At 44.4% G+C, this 17,002-nt stretch overlaps 1 protein-coding gene across 1 annotated transcript in view; it reads right to left on the reverse strand.

The window, feature by feature from the left end:
• KIAA1549 (KIAA1549 ortholog) overlaps positions 1–17,002 on the reverse strand; it is an 83,276-nt gene that overhangs the window by 39,545 nt on the left and 26,729 nt on the right. Inside the window, exons 9-11 of the mRNA XM_040259967.1 lie at positions 16,072–16,256; positions 5,164–5,360; positions 3,286–3,401 (exon numbers count right to left, since the gene is read on the reverse strand). Of these exons, the coding sequence (XP_040115901.1) occupies positions 3,286–3,401; positions 5,164–5,360; positions 16,072–16,256 (498 nt within the window). The remainder of the gene's footprint in view (positions 1–3,285; positions 3,402–5,163; positions 5,361–16,071; positions 16,257–17,002) is intronic.

The following is a 17,002-nucleotide window of genomic DNA, read 5'->3' on the forward strand; positions in this document are numbered from 1 at the left end:
ATCTGCCAACGCAGGAGATGCAAGAGACATGGGTTCCATCCCTGGGTCTGGAAGATCCCCCGGAGAAGGAAATGACTACCCACTCCAGTATTCTTGCCTGGAAAATTCCATGGGCAGAGAAGCCTGGCGGGCTACAGTCCAAGGGGTTGCAAAAGATTCGGACATGACTGAGCAGACACACACAGGCCAAGAGAAGGAGTGAGGGCAAGTAGAAACTTTCTAAACAAAAGCCTGAGTTTTGAAACCTCAGTGTAAAAAAGTGTTGAGCACAGCAGTAAGGAGTAGTAGTTGATATTTTATAGAAGGAATGCACAGCAGTGGGACACAAATCTTTCTATTTCCTCTCAATTTGAATTATATTCATTTATGTTCAGTAATACTCATCCCAAGTAATTAGAAATTACATACTTAACTCTGTGAATGAAGGTGTCTCTTAGCCAGGAGGCACACTTGTCTGCATTCAGGCTGTTCCTGGGCTTTCTTTCCCTGCCTGGAGGGAGCCTGACCCTTTGTATAATGCAAACACAGCCAGACAGCATCATTCACCAGGGAGCTACTCAAATTACAGGCATGAAGCCTAGTAGGAGATAATTAGCTCTATTAGATAAGGGCAGCCTTACTAAGCCAAACTTTTAAACCAACGGCAAATGTCACAAAGGATGTCCCATTAAGTCACTGATACTGAAGGCAGAGGCAGCCTGCTCCAGGATGGTAAAAAAAAAAAAACCAGGGTGCAAAGGTGACAGGAAGAAAGGCCCGTCTGCTCGTGCCATCTGCCTGCCTGGGTCCCCGGGGCTGCAGGCCTAGTACTGCCTCCTGCCCTGCCCCTTCCCACCCCTCAGTCAGATCCTCGCTCTATAATTCACCAGCTGCAATAAGAGAAGCAGGAGATGCACAGAAAACCCTCAACTTCTAGACTGCCTGGAACTCAGCCCTTCCAAAAGGCTGAAAAGTGCGATATGTTGTTTGCCATCTTTATACCTTAAACAGACATATATGTACCTCCATACACATCTATATATAAACAAACTGGATTAGTACACATATATTATGTCACATATAATAATACATATTTTTCTTGTTTGCTATCCACCGCACAATTTTTTTAAAAACTACCTGGATAATAATGACAATGGAAAGTACAGGGGCTACATAGATCAATGCTGCATGAATACTGCTTACTCAAGGCAAGCAGGTATTAAAATCTTTTCTCTTAAAAATCATAAAACAAACAACAAAAAAAGTAAGGATAGAAATTATAGTGTAAGATGATGTCCACAGAACAGAATGACACAGGAAAGGGCAACCTGAATTACTGCAATACCAAAGCAACAGAACATTTATAAAGGAATATTAATTCCATTATCAATAAGTAAGTACATCTTTAAACCAAAATAGCATCATGTGAGCCTTCTAGGACCCCAAGAACGTCTAGGCCACTTGTCTCCTTCCATAGTCAACTCTGAGCCCCAACACTGACATGCTTATAATTACCTGGATTTTGAATATATGTTGAGAGTGATATTTGATTTTTGTTAGCTATGTATAATATACTGGTTCTAATACTATTAGCAAGGATTGTTAAAGGGCTTTCCCAAAGGCTCAGTGGGTAAAGAAACTGCCTGCAATGCAGGAGACACAGAAGACGACGGTTTGATCCCTGGGTTGGGAAGATCCCCTGGAGGAGGAAATCACAACCCACTCCAGTATTCTTGCCTAGAAAATCTCATGGACAGAGAAGCCTGGTGGGCTGCAGTCAAAAGGGTCACAGAGTCAGACACAACTGAGCGACTAAGCACAGAACGACTTAAAAGCAGGAACTAAAGAGGAAGATTTTCTTAGACATACGATTAACAGAAATTAAGAAGCTCCAGAGCTGATTTTTTTTCCCCCAAATATTTCTTTCCCAGGATAAAAATTAGATTTTAATCCTGTCTATCTGAAACAGTACCCCTGTTACCATGGTGCTAACTAATTTCTAAGATTCTATGAAATTAGATCATTAGATCTAAAGAAAAAAATTCTTCCCTTATTCTAAGGTTTTTCTTTTTTTGCTTTTGTTTTTAACACCAAAAAAGAAACAACTGGAAGGCATCTCAAAAATCAGCTAGTTTAGTCCCAGGGGAGTTCCCACAACTAAGGGACATACAAGGTCACAGACACGACAGTGGATGAAACAGGCCCTCCAGCTTCTGCCCATAATCTATTCATTTATAGAGTATGGTTCAGTCTGTACTGCAATTTTATACAGAGATATTTGTAATGGAAAATGTTAAGTATACACATTACTATTAAAAATTATATCCTGGTAATTCCCTGGTAGTCCAGTGGTTAGGACTCTGCAGTTTCACTACCTAGGGCTTGGGTTCAATCCCTCATTGGGAGCTAAGATCCCAAAAGAGGCGTGACACAACCAAAGAAAAAAATTATAAAATGATATCCAAAGACACTTCCATTTTCTTTGCACTACTAAAACACAACCCTGAAATATAAATAAAGCTCCAGCAAGTACAAGAGCATTTATTTAACAGAATCTATTAAACTAACACCAAAGTTACCCTGTCATCAGGCCAAAAGAGGTTCCAAGTCTAGTAAGACCGATGAGCTAAGTTCTACTGCAAGACATATGAGTTTTAAGACAATACTGTTTAGAAGGGGATAGCATCTGACAACACACACAACCATCTGACCACACTCAACTGTCTACTGGAAGACAGACCTAGGGCAAGGACCAAATTCAATGCCCTGGGACCTCGAATAAATAATCAACCTTCCGAGAGTGACAGCTGTGAAATACTCAAACGGGACCCTAAGAAGGTCACCGAATCCTGGATGCAGTTTTAGTTGGATTCCTCCTTGTCCTTTGAAGAAGAAAATTGTTAGGACCCCAAACTAGAGTCAAACATGACCAGTAACCTCAGAACACACATCAGTGAATCTCTTAACTTCTAGCCTGGCCTACCAGCTCAATGCAGACACCGATACAGTGTTAGATGGTGACAATTAACCTGAAAAATCCACGATATGAATGATGAATATTCTAATGCACAGGGCTTTTTTACAGTCTGCATTTGAAGTAGTATAAAAGCCTAGCCTACTGGAACCTTATAATGACTTTTTTTTTTTTCTTCACCACACTGCAGGGCTTGTGGGATCTTAGTTCCCTGACCAGGGATCAAACCCACACCCTCTGCAATGAAACGGCAGAGTCCAAACCACTGGACTGTCAGGGAAGTCCCTCATAATTACTACTTTTAAAAGTGGAGAACAAGAAGGGTCACAGACCACTCTGTGGGGCTCTGTGGGACTTGCCATCGGTCACGGCTCCTGGAGTCTTGTCCCCCACTTCCCTCTCACTGGACTCTTCACTTACTGTGGAGTCAGCATCCGAGGGAGAAACTCTGCAGATACAAAACAAATGCAGATGTTAGGAAAAAGAAAGAAAGCAGGCAGAAAGGTCACATTTATCTGGATGTGGAAGTCAGGCTTCTGGGCAAAACTGAGAGAACTCAAAGAGTCCAAAACCCTGTTTCGAGGCGCAGCATTTTCAAGGACCGCAGTGACAGTACAGTCACCTTTTGAGGACAGCAAGAGATGCCTTACTAAATGGCTCAGCAGACTCATTTCAACAAATGCTAGAAAACCAAGTACTTGCTGGAGGACAGTCCCGCCTAGCTCCCAAGGGAAACCTGGCAATCTGGGACTGCTGTGGGTTCAATCAGAGGATCTGGGATTCAAGTTTGGTTAGGGGTTAGCTGGGCCTGCAGAATTTCTAGGAAGCCAGGGTCATTCTGTAGTCACCCCATATAATTCCAAATCTTTGGAGGAAGCCTACACTTCTAACACAAAGGCGATGATTATCGCTGTTAATTGATTCTATATACAAAAAGCAAGTGTGTCACAGAACCCAAGTTGCTCCAGGATTCACTGAAAAGCCTTAATCAGTTAACACACCTTCTCTTCGAACTTTCTGAAATGCCCAGACATTCTAGTGCCCCTGAGGGATGCTAAACTCTGATATTAACCATGCAGACCATTGAGATGTTGTGACTAAGCAGACGTCTAGGCTGAGGCTTCCAGAGGAGAAAAAAAGACTTTGTTAAATTGTACTAGCATATTCAATAATCTTTAATGATTTGATATATTCTCACTCTGCAAAATAATTAAGCAAATGATCTTTCTCTACATTATTCATCTTCTTTTGTAAAGATCATGTTCTAACATTCATTAAATTCTTAAAACTAGGCCAGAACCCCTGGGGTATGTTTTCTGATAAATCAGAAATTACAATGTCATTTTGAAGGTTGGTATGATCACATACTTTTCCCCTCTCAACAGAAAACCAGAATTTGGCATTCCAAAGCTCAAAAGAAGGCTGATAATTTGAGGCTTCAATACCAAAGCCTGATCACGCTTTGACCTAAAGCCAAGTTAATAAAACCTGACCCTGAACGTTGTCTTCTTTAGAGAAGGGCAGCCCGTCTCACAGGGTCATAGGGTCACAGTAGGTAGTCTTCTAACAGCAGTACCCCGTGTGCCTAATGTTGGTAAGAGGAATGGGAATTAACTGGGAAAGGGGAGCTGGGCAGGGGAGTGGGGAGCAGGGCGATGAAGAATCCAAGCACACATGCTAAGAAGGGTGACAACAGAGGCAGATGGAGAAAAGCCAAGCAAAGAAAGTAGGGTATGACGAAGGTCACCTGCAGACTGAGCGAGGAAGCCACAGCTCCAGCTGCTGGCATAACAGTCAAGGGCAGAGCCAACGCTGGCCGAGTGTGTATCATAAGCCATACACTTTTTATACATTTTTGCACATTATTCCTAACATCACCTCCATAAGGCCTAGCATGGTCACACCAGAATATATGCCCTTGAGCTGGTCAATCCCTAATGAAGTTCCAGGGGGACCATCAAACCATATGGGTCGGTGATTCATAACCTTACCCACTTTGGGGAAAGAAAGCACATGGGCCTCCTCTGGGAGTCCATTAGAGTGGATCAAGGGCCCTTGGGTGTACTGATTTTGGGGGCCAATCTCATCAGTCTTCCAGGCTGCAGACTTGGGCAACATTCACCGTCAGCCCTTCTGCTACTGGAAACTAACAAATGGAAAATAGAACCACAGGTCACGATAGAGAACAATACAGAAAGCCAAGTAAGAACCTTCCTCTGTGACGGACGTTCTTGGAAGGGATCTTTGCCTTGGGGCTCGGCACATCTCCATTCTCAGAGGGCGTGGTGTGGTCCTTCACGGGTCCCGGCAGTGGTGCTGGCTCGTGAATGATCAGAATGTCGTCCTTATTGTGCTGGCCCAGGTGCTGCTTAGCGAAGTCGAAGCCCTTCACACTAGGGATCTGCAACTGAAACATACCAAACACGTACAAGTGAGACAGTCAAGCTGATGGTGAGTGCCAGCAGGATGGTGAGTGCCAGCTGCTGACCCAAAAGTGTGCTTGCAATCTTACCCATCAAACTCAACATGCATCTTTAGAACACTGACCCATGCAAGAATTATACCTTGAGTTTGCAGAAAAGACAGATACTTGCTACAGATTAAAATACAAAGATTAAAAAGTCAGACCACGATACAAGACATCACAAGACAACGCCTGACCACTGTCACAGTAGTGACCCAAGCCTGGGTAGTGGCATGGGGTGAGACTCTTCCCAGAGAACAGGAACTTGTGCCAGAACTCGGAGGACAGACCAAACGCAGAAATAAAAAGAGGTGACTACTCAGAGAATGTCCTCAATTGTGTCAGGGACCAGAGAAGACTTGAGATCTGGTAAAAGATCACATTAGCTGCACTAGAAGGGTCAGGACGGAGGCAAATGAGAGAAGGCCAGACTGCAATACCCAGGGGTGGGTATTAACGGTTTCCTTTACTCGGCTTGCAAAGTAGAGGAAAATAAGCCACGTATTAGTAGTGGTCCCAAGGGTCTCTTTGGCAGGAATCCCCCATGCAATTCCATCAGGCTGAATTCCACACCCACAGAGAGTGCCAGCAGTCAGAAGACAAAGTCCAACCCATCTAAGGAGCTGTTCTAGACAATATACTGCATGCGGAAGTGAACGGTTTTGCTGATTCGCGCTAACTTTACGCACAGGTGAGTGACAACATCAGTGGCTTCTATTTGTGATCTCTAAGGTCTTTCAGCACTAAAAAGCTAGGCTGGATGGGTAGAAGGAAAGCAGTCTGCAATAACGACTTATGCCAGCAGAGGGGGACAGCACTTGATATAAATCACGCTTACAAAAACACTGCTTGGAAACAAAAGGCAAAGACTGGCATGCCTATATTTTCTAAATTAATAACATCTTGTTACCAGCAGTCAGCTTCACCACACACAAGCAGATTGTGCGTGGTGCACATTTCTTGGCTCAAAAATGTTGTTTCCCAAACAATGAGCCCAAACCTGCATCTCCATGACTCCCCCTCCCTCCCAGTCATCTTCACTGGGGCTTCATAAATCTTTGGGACTGTGGGCTTCCCAGGTGGAGCGAGTAGTAAAGAATCTGCCTGCCAATGCAGGAGACAGAGGAGACAGGTTCACTCCCTGGGTCGGGGAGATCCCCTGGAGGAGCAAATGGCAACCCGCTCCAATATTCCTACCTGGAAAATTGCGTGGACAGAGGAGCTTGGTGGGCTACGGTCCATGGGGTTGCAAAGAGTCAGGCACAACTGAACATGCACACACACACACCTTCCTGGGGGCGTGTGTTCCTTTTAAAGCAATCAAACTCCAACAGACAACCTCTGTAGATATACTTCTGGCTCCTCCTTTCTCAAGAATCCTTCTCCTGCTTTACAGGAAAGGCACATCTCTCATCCATGGGGCTGCTTTTACCCCAGCTACACCCCATTTTAGCTCCATAAGTTTCTTCTAAAGGAGAGAGTAACAGATATCATCAATAGTCATCTAATCATAACCCAAAATCTCCTCTTTTGAAAGTTAGATGATTTGCTTTTATCAAAATTGAAGGAAGAACCACAGATTGCCTCCTCTAAGCAAAGGTCTCTAAAGTGAATAAGGGAAAAAATATATACATCATCGCCTCCTTGGTACAGTCTGTGTAGCCAGGTCTAGGAACTAAATGCCTGCCCTGATATACTCTTAGGTTTATATAAGAAACATACATAAGTGGGAATCAGCTATATAGTACAGGAAGCTCAGCTCGGTGCTCTGTGCTGACCTAGAGAGGTGGGTGGGAGGCTGAAAAGGATACTTACAGCTGATTCACATTGTTGTAAAGCAACACAATACTGTAAAGCAATTATCCTCTAGTTAAAAATAAGCTTTTTAAAAAACTGAAAAAAAAAAAGATGAAAACCTTGGCAAGAAAAAATGAAACATATATATACATCGTAGGGGAACAAAATTTGCTACCCCCAAATGTCTCTTGAGAGTCCCTTGGACAGCAAGGAGATCCAACCAGTCAATCCTGAAGGAAATCAATCCTGAATATTCATTGGAAGTACTGATGCTGAAGCTCCAATACTTTCGCCACCTGATGTGAAGACTCTGACGCTGGGAAAGAATGAGGGCAGGAGGAGAAGTGGGTAATAAAGGACAAGACAGATGGCATCATCGACTCAATGGACATGAGTCTGAGCAAGCTCCAGGAGATAGTGAAGGACAGGGAAGCCTGGCGTGCTGCAGTCCATGGGTTGGGGGGGCGGCGGGGAGGGTGGCACAAAGCGTTGGACCCTACTGAGTGACTGAACAACAATGTCTCTTTGGCAGGTGCATTATTTGAAGATGAAAACAGTTCAGTTCAGTCATTCAGTCGTGTCCGACTCTTTGTGACCCCATGAACTGCAGAACACCAGGCCTCCCTGTCCATCACCAACTCCCGGAGTATACCCAGACTCACGTCCATCGAGTCAGTGATGCCATCCAGCCATCCCATCCTCTGTCGTCCCCTTCTCCTCCTGCCCCCAATCCCTCCCAGCATCAGAGTCTTTTCCAATGAGTCAACTCTTCGCATGAGGTGGCCAAAGTACTGGAGTTTCAGCTTTAGCATCATTCCTTCCAAAGAAATCCCAGGGCTGATCTCCTTCAGAATGGACTGGTTGGATCTCCTTGTAGTCCAAGGGACTCTCAAGAATCTTCTCCAACACCACAGTTCAAAAGCATCAATTCTTCTGCGCTCAGCCTTCTTCACAGTCCAGCTCTCACATCCATACATGACCACTGGAAAAACCATAACCTTGACTAGACAGACCTTTGTTGGCAAAGTAATGTCTCTGCTTTTGAATATACTATCTAGGTTGGTCATAACTTTTCTTCCAGGGAGTAAGCGTCTTTTAATGTCATGACTGCAATCACCATCTGCAGATTCTGGAGCCCAAAAAAATAAAGTCTGACACTGTTTCCACTGTTTCCCCATCTATTTCCCATGAAGTGATGGGACCAGATGCCAATATCTTTGTTTTCTGAATGTTGAGCTTTAAGCCAACTTTTTCACTCTCCTCTTTCACTTTCATCAAGAGGCTTTTTAGCTCCTCTTCACTTTCTGCCATAAGGGTGGTGTCATCTGCATATCTGAGGTTATTGATATTTCTCCCTGCAATCTTGATTCCAGCTTGTGCTTCTTCCAGCCCAGCATTTCTCATGATGTACTCTGCATAGAAGTTAAATAAGCAGAGTGACAATATACAGCCTTGACATACTCCTTTTCCTATTTGGAACCAGTCTGTTGTTCCATGTCCAGTTCTAACTGTTGCTTCCTGACCTTCATATAGGTTTCTCAAGAGGCAGGTCAGGTGGTCTGGTATGCCCATCTCTTTCAGAATTATCCACAGTTTATTGTGACACACGGTCAAAGGCTTTGGCATAGTCAATAAAGCAGAAATAGATGTTTTTCTGGAACTCTCTTGCTTTTTCGATGATCCAGCAGATGTTGGCAATTTGATCTCTGGTTCCTCTGCCTTTTCTAAAACGAGGTTAAACATCTGGAAGTTCATGGTTCATGTATTGCTGAAGCCTGGCTTGGAGAATTTTGAGCATTTACTTCACTAGCATGTGAGATGAGTGCAATTGTGCGGTAGTTTGAGCATTCTTTGGCATTGCCTTTCTTTGGGATTGGAATGAAAACTGACCTTTTCCAGTCCTGTGGCCACTGCTGAGTTTTCCAAATTTGCTGGCATGTTGAGTTCAGCACTTTCACAGCATCATCTTTCAGGATTTGAAATAGTTCAACTGGAATTCCATCATCTCCACTAGCTTTATTCGTAGTGATGCTTTCTAAGGCCCACTTGACTTCACATTCCAAGATGTCTGGCTCTAGGTGAGTGATCACACCATCGTGATTATCTGGGTCATGAAGATCTTTTTTGTACAGTTCCTCTGTGTATTCTTGCACCTCTTCTTAATATCTTCTGCTTCTGTTAGGTCCATACCATTTCTGTCCTTTATCGAGCCCATCTGTGCATGAAATGTTCCCTTGGTATCTCTATTTTCTTGAAGAAATCTCTAGTCTTTCCCATTCTGTTGTTTTCCTCTATTTCTTTGCATGTCCTTTTCATTATAGGGGACTGGAATGCAAAAGTAGTAAGTCAAGAAACACCTAGAGTAACAGGCAAATTTGGCCTTGGAATGCGGAATGAAGCAGGGCAAAGACTAATAGAGTTTTGCCAAGAAAATGCACTGGTCATAGCAAACACCCTCTTCCAACAACACAAGAGAAGACTCTACACATGGACATCACCAGATGGTCAATACTGAAATCAGATTGATTATATTCTTTCCAGCCAAAGATGGAGAGGCTCTATATAGTCAACAAAAACAAGACCAGGAGGTGACTGTGGCTCAGATCATGAACTCCTTATTGCCAAATTCAGACTCAAATTGAAGAAAGTGGAGAAAACCGCTAGACCATTCAGGTATGACCTAAATCAAATTCCTTATGATTATACAGTGGAAGTGAGAAATAGATTTAAGGGACTAGATCTGATAGATAGAGTGCCTGATGAACTATGGAATGAGGTTCGTGACATTGTACAGGAGACAGGGATCAAGACCATCCCCATGGAAAAGAAATGCAAAAAAGCAAAATGGCTGTCTGGGGAGGGCTTATAAATAGCTGTGAAAAGAAGAGAAGTGAAAAGCAAAAGAGAAAAGGAATGATATAAGCATCTGAATGCAGAGTTCCAAAGAATAGCAAGAAGAGATAAGAAAGCCTTCCTTAGCAATCAATGCAAAGATGAAAACAAGCAAGGCCCAAAAAACCCAGGAAAAACTCTGATATTCACTCCCCCCTACCACCCCCCTCATCTAACTGCCTAAAAAATACAGACAGAGGACTTATTACAGAAAGAGAACTATCACCTTTCCTCTCTGGGCCCCTGTCTCTGCAAGACTCAGCAAGTACTTATTTACCAAACCTTTGCTTTTCCATCTCCCTGTGAACTGCCTTCCTCCCCTCTACAGTCCCAACCCACTGCCTCTGACACCCTCTCTCGTCTTCAGCTGCTGGTGTATTTAAGGTGAGCACTTTGGCCATTGCACTGCATTGCTCAGTTCCATACGTGGGTCTCTCCTATGAACCTGCACTATTGAACCTTTCTGTGATTTCCTCCTGTCAATCTGTCTCAGGTCAATTTAATTTGTAGACCAGCCAGGAGAATCTAGAAAATTCCTTCCTCCCCGACAACGTCAAAATGCTTCATACATGCCAAGGCACCATACAAATGAGACTGACAGCAATGTTTTTGCTGTTGGTCGATGAAACATCAAGCAGTTGACATAAATAGTCAGTTGAGAGTTCTCAGAGACCAGGTAAAGCTATAGATATAAATTTAGATACAAAATGTTTTAATTCAGCAATGTGACGCGTGGTAGACCCCCAATAAATATCTGATGACTGAACAAATTTTAAAAACATCACCAAACTTACTGGATTTTGTGGGGAACCAAGAAAAGGGTATCATCATATATGATATTGCAGACACCATAAATGAAATCTACATCTGTTACAGCTTTGAAGTCCTGTTGGCTTTGGTTCATTCCAACTAGCATCTTTAAATACATTCATTAGAGCCCTGACTTCTCTCAGGCTGGGTGAGTCGTCCCCTCCTATGACAACAGAGATTTGGCAACCAGTCAGTGCTTATACACAAAACAAAGGCCATCTCCACACAGAAGGAAAAAATTAGAGAAAACACTGTTCCCCTCACTTATGGAACTATTAACTCCCTTTGTTTCATCCCTGTTTCCCAGAACACTTTTTCTAGTTTTTCCATGTCTTAAAAAAATCTATAGAGTTAAGTCTGGTGTATTGTGCTTCCAGCCTTCACATGCAGAAATAAGCATCAATCAGCATGTTATAAAAGAGCCAAGATTCATGAGCGCTTTCAATATTCCTATTAGGACCCAGTTTTTCTAAGGAAAGACAGCTCTTTTGTTCCTTCTTTAATGTATCACAGAGGAGACAACCCCACTGTCTGTGTCTCACTGGAATACATCGCTGACAAGTTGGGGTGGGCTGGTACGGCAGGTCAGCCAAGTAACAGGAGAGACGCCAGATTAATTTTAAAATGTGTGAGCCATAAATATAATATGACCCAGATGGAACAACGCAGAGTGAAGTCCCCGGGACTCGGGTTAGCCAGAGCCCCCTTAGGAAGGAGCAGTTGAGATGACAATGGAAACCACAGAGCTGATTCCCAAAGTGGCTGAACAAAAACACACCACCTCCAAAAGAGCGCCATTGTTTAAGCGCTTGCTGTTTGACAGATGTGGTCGGTGAAAAGCCACCACGGCCACCGTGCTGTTTCCATTGAAGAAGTAAAGACAAGGCGAGCCTACTGCCACCCCAGGTCTCCACTGCAGCCCAGTGTGGGGCCATGGCTCACCCTGAGGTCTAGGAGGTGGGCAAGCAGCTCTCCAAGTTCCTCCCACCCCCAGGCCCCAGGAATTCCTGGTCAGCTGACCGAGGGCACCCTGGAACCACCAACACTTTAGGTGTTATCACGATCCTTGCAGAGAAAGGATGAGACAAACTCTGCTCAGATGGAAGAAACTCTTCCAGCTTCACTTCAACCCGTTGATCACACTGCCCTCTTTAGGGACTGTTTCAAACATCAGTGTGTCCAGGGGATTCCCTGGTGGCCCCACGGTTAGGAATCTGCCTTCCAATGCAGGGGACAGAGGTTCGATCCTTGGTCGGGGAATTAAGATCCCCTGTGCTCAGGGCGACTAAGCCGATACAGCAGTGTAACTAAGCCCATGAGCTCTAGAGCCTGGGTACAACAGGAGAAGCTCCCGCTGGAACTAGACAAAGCCTGGGAGCCACAACAAAGAGCCCACGCACACACCAAAAGACCCAATGCAACTAAATTTAAAAACAAATCACTATGCCCAAGCTACTCTCCCTGCTGAGAACCCCTCAGTGCTCTCTCGAGCCGACAGCATCACCTCCACCCCCCGACACGTCCCATAAATCCTCCGAGCCTGGCTCCTGCCTACACTTGTCACCTCGGTGTTGGCTGTGCCCTTCGTTCCATTCACCTTTGCCCCATCCTTCCTGCCGTCCACACCTGCCCTCCCCCACCACCTGGGCCCACTTCCTCTGGCTTCCCCTCCTCAGCCTCCAAGCTTCAACCCTATATCTGAGCTGCCACAGAGCCCTGGACAGACACGCTGCTTTGTGTCAGCTCTGAGCCACTTCCTCCCTCACGAAAGCCCTCGAAGGCAGACTGGTTTAGGTGGTTTAGTCGCTAAGTCGTGTCTGACTCTTGCAACCCCGTGGACTGTAGCCCGCCAGGCTCCTCTGTCCATGGGATTTTCCAGACAAGGATACCGGAGTGGATTGCCATTTCCTTCTCCAGGGGATCTTCCTAACTCAGGAATCGAACCCAGGTCTCCTGCATTGCAGGTAGATTCCTTACCGACTGAGCTACGAGGGAAGCCCCTCGAAGGTAGGGACCACATGTTATCTGTGCTTGTCACGCAGCCCGACCCTGCTTGGCTGAGAGCAAAGGCTCAGCATTTGGTGAATGAACACGCGGCATCTGAGGCAGCCGCATCCAGCCGCCCACGGTGCCCGCGAGCCAGGAACCAGGTCCCAGGCCAACCACGGGGTGTGGACTGTCCCCATCAGAAGGAACAAGTTTTCACGGAGCAGGCAACATCTAAGCCAATGCTGTTCATGTCTTTAAATAGAACCTCAACAGGGCGAGGCGGGTCCAAGCTGTAATTTTACTGGTAGCAGTAAAAAGTGATGACTTTGGGCTACAGATTAAAGAGAATACAGATAAAAAGAAAGACATGCGTTAGGGTTTTTGTTTTTGTTTTTTTATCACTCAAAATTTTAAAAGACTCTGCCTCAAAATAGGATGGCTTCTCTCTCTTATCATATTTTGAAACTAATCTACTCCCAGACAATAGGAAGAGGTTTCCTTCTGGTTACAAGAAGAAAGGGGTGTGGATTTGGGGTCAGCAGATTTATTGTTTCCAGATGTTTGCAGCTCTGGGATTTGCTAAAAGATTTCAGAGAACAGCAGTGAAACAGCATCAAGGGGCGGGGTGAGCAGAGCAGAGAGAGAAAACAGAGCCACACTAGAAGGAAAAAGGGCCTCTGCTCTTTTGAGTCACAGGGAAGACAGCATCTTTGCAAAGTGCCCTGAAGAATAGGCTAGAGGCACTCTACTATTGTCAGATAATCTTAGAAGAAACACTTATGAAGCAGAGATGCTTGTTTTTAAACTAAATGGATATCATCATTTTCTTATTAAAAAAACATGACAAGATCCAAATGATGGGCTCTTATGCCAGCCAAACAAAGACCCTGCTACGCTCCTAACCAAGTCAAGGACACCTGTTCTCTTGGGGAATCCTTGGTACAAAAAACCCTTCCTGAAAAGATGGTGTAAAAGTGAATGCGCCAATCCATGCAGCACTTGCAGAAGAACACAGCTTCAAAGGCGGAGAGTTCTCCTGGCAACTGTTTATTCACGGCATAGCAGCATCAGTGGCTAGCATGCTTTGGAACAGTCTGTTGTGACCTTCAGGGATGTGGTTCTCTTGACAGTTTCCTGAAGTGAGAGCCAATGGCTAGGCGTCCACAGGAGTGTTTATGTGAGGAAGCACAGCACAGTACAGACCCAAATACAGAACCGTCTACACTGCTACATCTCTCTGTAACAGTGCTCTTTCACCAGAACCCGAAACATTTCCGAACCGACTGCTGATGTCATCACGGTGAAAGTCACATGACGAGTCATCAAGGACTTTATCCCCCAGGTTTTTTCCACGCTATTCACCAGCCTGACAACAAGACAACCTTAGCAGACTATGTCAATAATAAATGAAGATGGGTAATAAATATGACCTTAATGTATAAACTGCTTCCAAAATGCTGGATAACCATAAGCTTGCAATTTAATCAAGAGTTTGCATTTCTTAGTTAAATCATAAGAAGAAGAATGCTCTTCATTTACTTTTACAAGCAAAATAAATTTAAAATACTTTTTTTCATCCATCAGAACTTCCCTGGTGGTCTAGTGATTAAGATTCCACACTTTCGATGCAGGGAATGTGGGTTCGATCCCTGGTCTGGGAATTAAGATCCCATATGCTGCATAGTGTGGCCAAAGAAACAACCCCAAAAATGACTTTAAATAGTGCTGAATTAATTTGGGCTTCCCTGGTGGCTCAGCTGGTAAAGAATCCATCTGCAATGCAGGAGACCCTGCGTTGGGAAGATCCCCTGGAAGAAGGAAAGACTACCCACTCCAGTATTCTGGCCTAGACTGTATAGTCCATGGGGTTGCAAAGAGTTGCACGTGACTTTCACTTTCACTTTTTTCATCCATCAGGTCTAGGTTTATTACGTACAGGATTTTTTAATACCCAGAAAATCAGAGTAAAATTAGAAGGTTAATATGGTGATCCTTTATTTCCTGTTCCTCTGCCTCTTGCTTGCTTTTTCTCACCAAACTCTTAAGAGTCCACTGAGTCCGCTAAATGTGTGACCCATAGTGGATACATGTTATCAGAGCCAGCAACCACCACTTCTCATGCCCTGGGTGAGGCTGACAGGTGTGCTGAGCTCAGGGTTTGCACCTAACCAGCTCTTCTCTTACTTGGCATGTTCATGCTTCACCAGAGGAGCCAGATACTGACCAAGATGCTGTGTCTTTGCTCTGAAACTTACATGTGACAAATATTGCAGACACTGAAGTATGAGAAGGGAACTGCTATTATAAAAACTAAAAACTGCTATTATAAATTTCCAAGGAATGCCTTGGAAAAACATGGAAAAGGAGCTGCTAATAAAGAAAGAAAGAAACTGCTGTCAAATTAGGTGTAAGTTAATTAACTCTAAAAGATTGCAGAGTAGGGTTGGGTAGGGGGGACACGGGGAAAAAAATAGAAAATTTTGTACTCAGGTTGTTTTGTTCTTCCCTAAAGTATCCCAATCTGGAAAGTGCAGCTGATGCATTTTATGTGTTGTTAACAAGAAAGACCACACAGAATTTCTTTTGGTTGACTAGTACTCCAAATTTTTTTTGAAGATTGTCCAAAAAATTATGTACATACATACATATATTTATATATATATATATATACACATATAAAGTCAAAATGAAAAAGGCACATATTACCACTTTTTAATGATTAAGTGCTCTTGATCAAGGTGGATAAGTAGGCTTGCAATAATGTAGACAGAAAATAAAGGAGCTGCCCAGCAAGGTTGCAGATCAAAGAAAACCTTCCTTGGTTCTTGCTCTCTGAATGTGTCCAGGGTTAAATTAGATCAGAATTCATGCACAGAATGGATATGATTTTGTAACTGAATATCTCAAAAATAAGATCACAGTGGAACTGAGAGTCTGCAGCATTGCTAAGCCTTTACACAGCTTCTTTTTCTGGGCAGCTATGGAACACTACAGAAGACCTGGGTTTCAGCAAACAAACATGGAAGTAAAGGGACACCACCACTAGGGCTGGAAGATTTCCTGACTAGCTCCTCTCCCCATCCTTCAATACCAGGAATCTGAACTCGCCCCATCCCAGCCCACAAAACGCTCATATGAACGTGGGGGTGGAGGGGCCGCCCCTTACCTTCTGACGCTGCTGAACGTTGGCCACGGTGTCAGGCTGAAAGTCCAGCTTGTCCGTGCGGCAGAGCTTCCAGTAGAGGATGATGACAATCACCAGAACTACCAGCGCCGGCACGACCACGCCCACGATGACCCAGAGGTTGCTGCTCTGGGACTCGGGGGACGGCCTCTTCACCCTGTCCACAGCTGCACACGAGAAAGCAAGGTCTCCCAGTGAGTCCTCTGCACTCCTTTACTGGACAGTGAATGCCCCGCCTACTAGCAGAAACCCTGCCACGTCATTTCAGCTCAAGACAACGGGGAGAGATGATGACCCCCTGAAGACAAAAAACGGGACGCAGTAAACACAACCCAGGATGTTCCAGCTACAACACAGCAAGGATCACAGCAACGTACATGACGCGTCTAAAGGAACATCGCTAATTCAACGGCCAAGTGAGGTTGATTCCAGGCCTCCTGACGTCCAGTTTATTCTCCTTTCGTCCAGCTTATTCTACCAGGTCCCTCCCTAAATTCTCGCTGCAGGAAGATTTCTAAACCTCATCAAAAATCAGAAATCCCAGTAAGGGGTCTGTGAGCACTGTCTTCATTCCTCATCTGGGTCTCTCTCTAAGCCCTTGAAATAGGACTTTCCATTGAAACTGCTTTACTTAAGGTACAGTTGTCAATTTTACAATTACACTAAAATAGTTAAGATTTTTTTTTTTTTTGGATGTGGATCATCTTTAAAGTCTTTACTGAATTTGTTACAATACTGCTTCTGTTTTATGTTTTGGCTTGTTGGCATGTGGGATCTTAGGTCCTCAACCAGGGATCAAACTCACACTCTCTGCACTGGAAAGTAAAGTCTTAACCACTAGGCTGTCAAGGAAGTCCCCTCAACTAACATTCTGAACCCTCCACCCTCCCCCCCCACCTCCCACCACCCCCCA

This window comes from Oryx dammah, unplaced genomic scaffold (genome assembly GCF_014754425.2).
Source record: "Oryx dammah isolate SB20612 unplaced genomic scaffold, SCBI_Odam_1.1 HiC_scaffold_18, whole genome shotgun sequence".
Lineage (NCBI taxonomy): Eukaryota > Metazoa > Chordata > Mammalia > Artiodactyla > Bovidae > Oryx > Oryx dammah.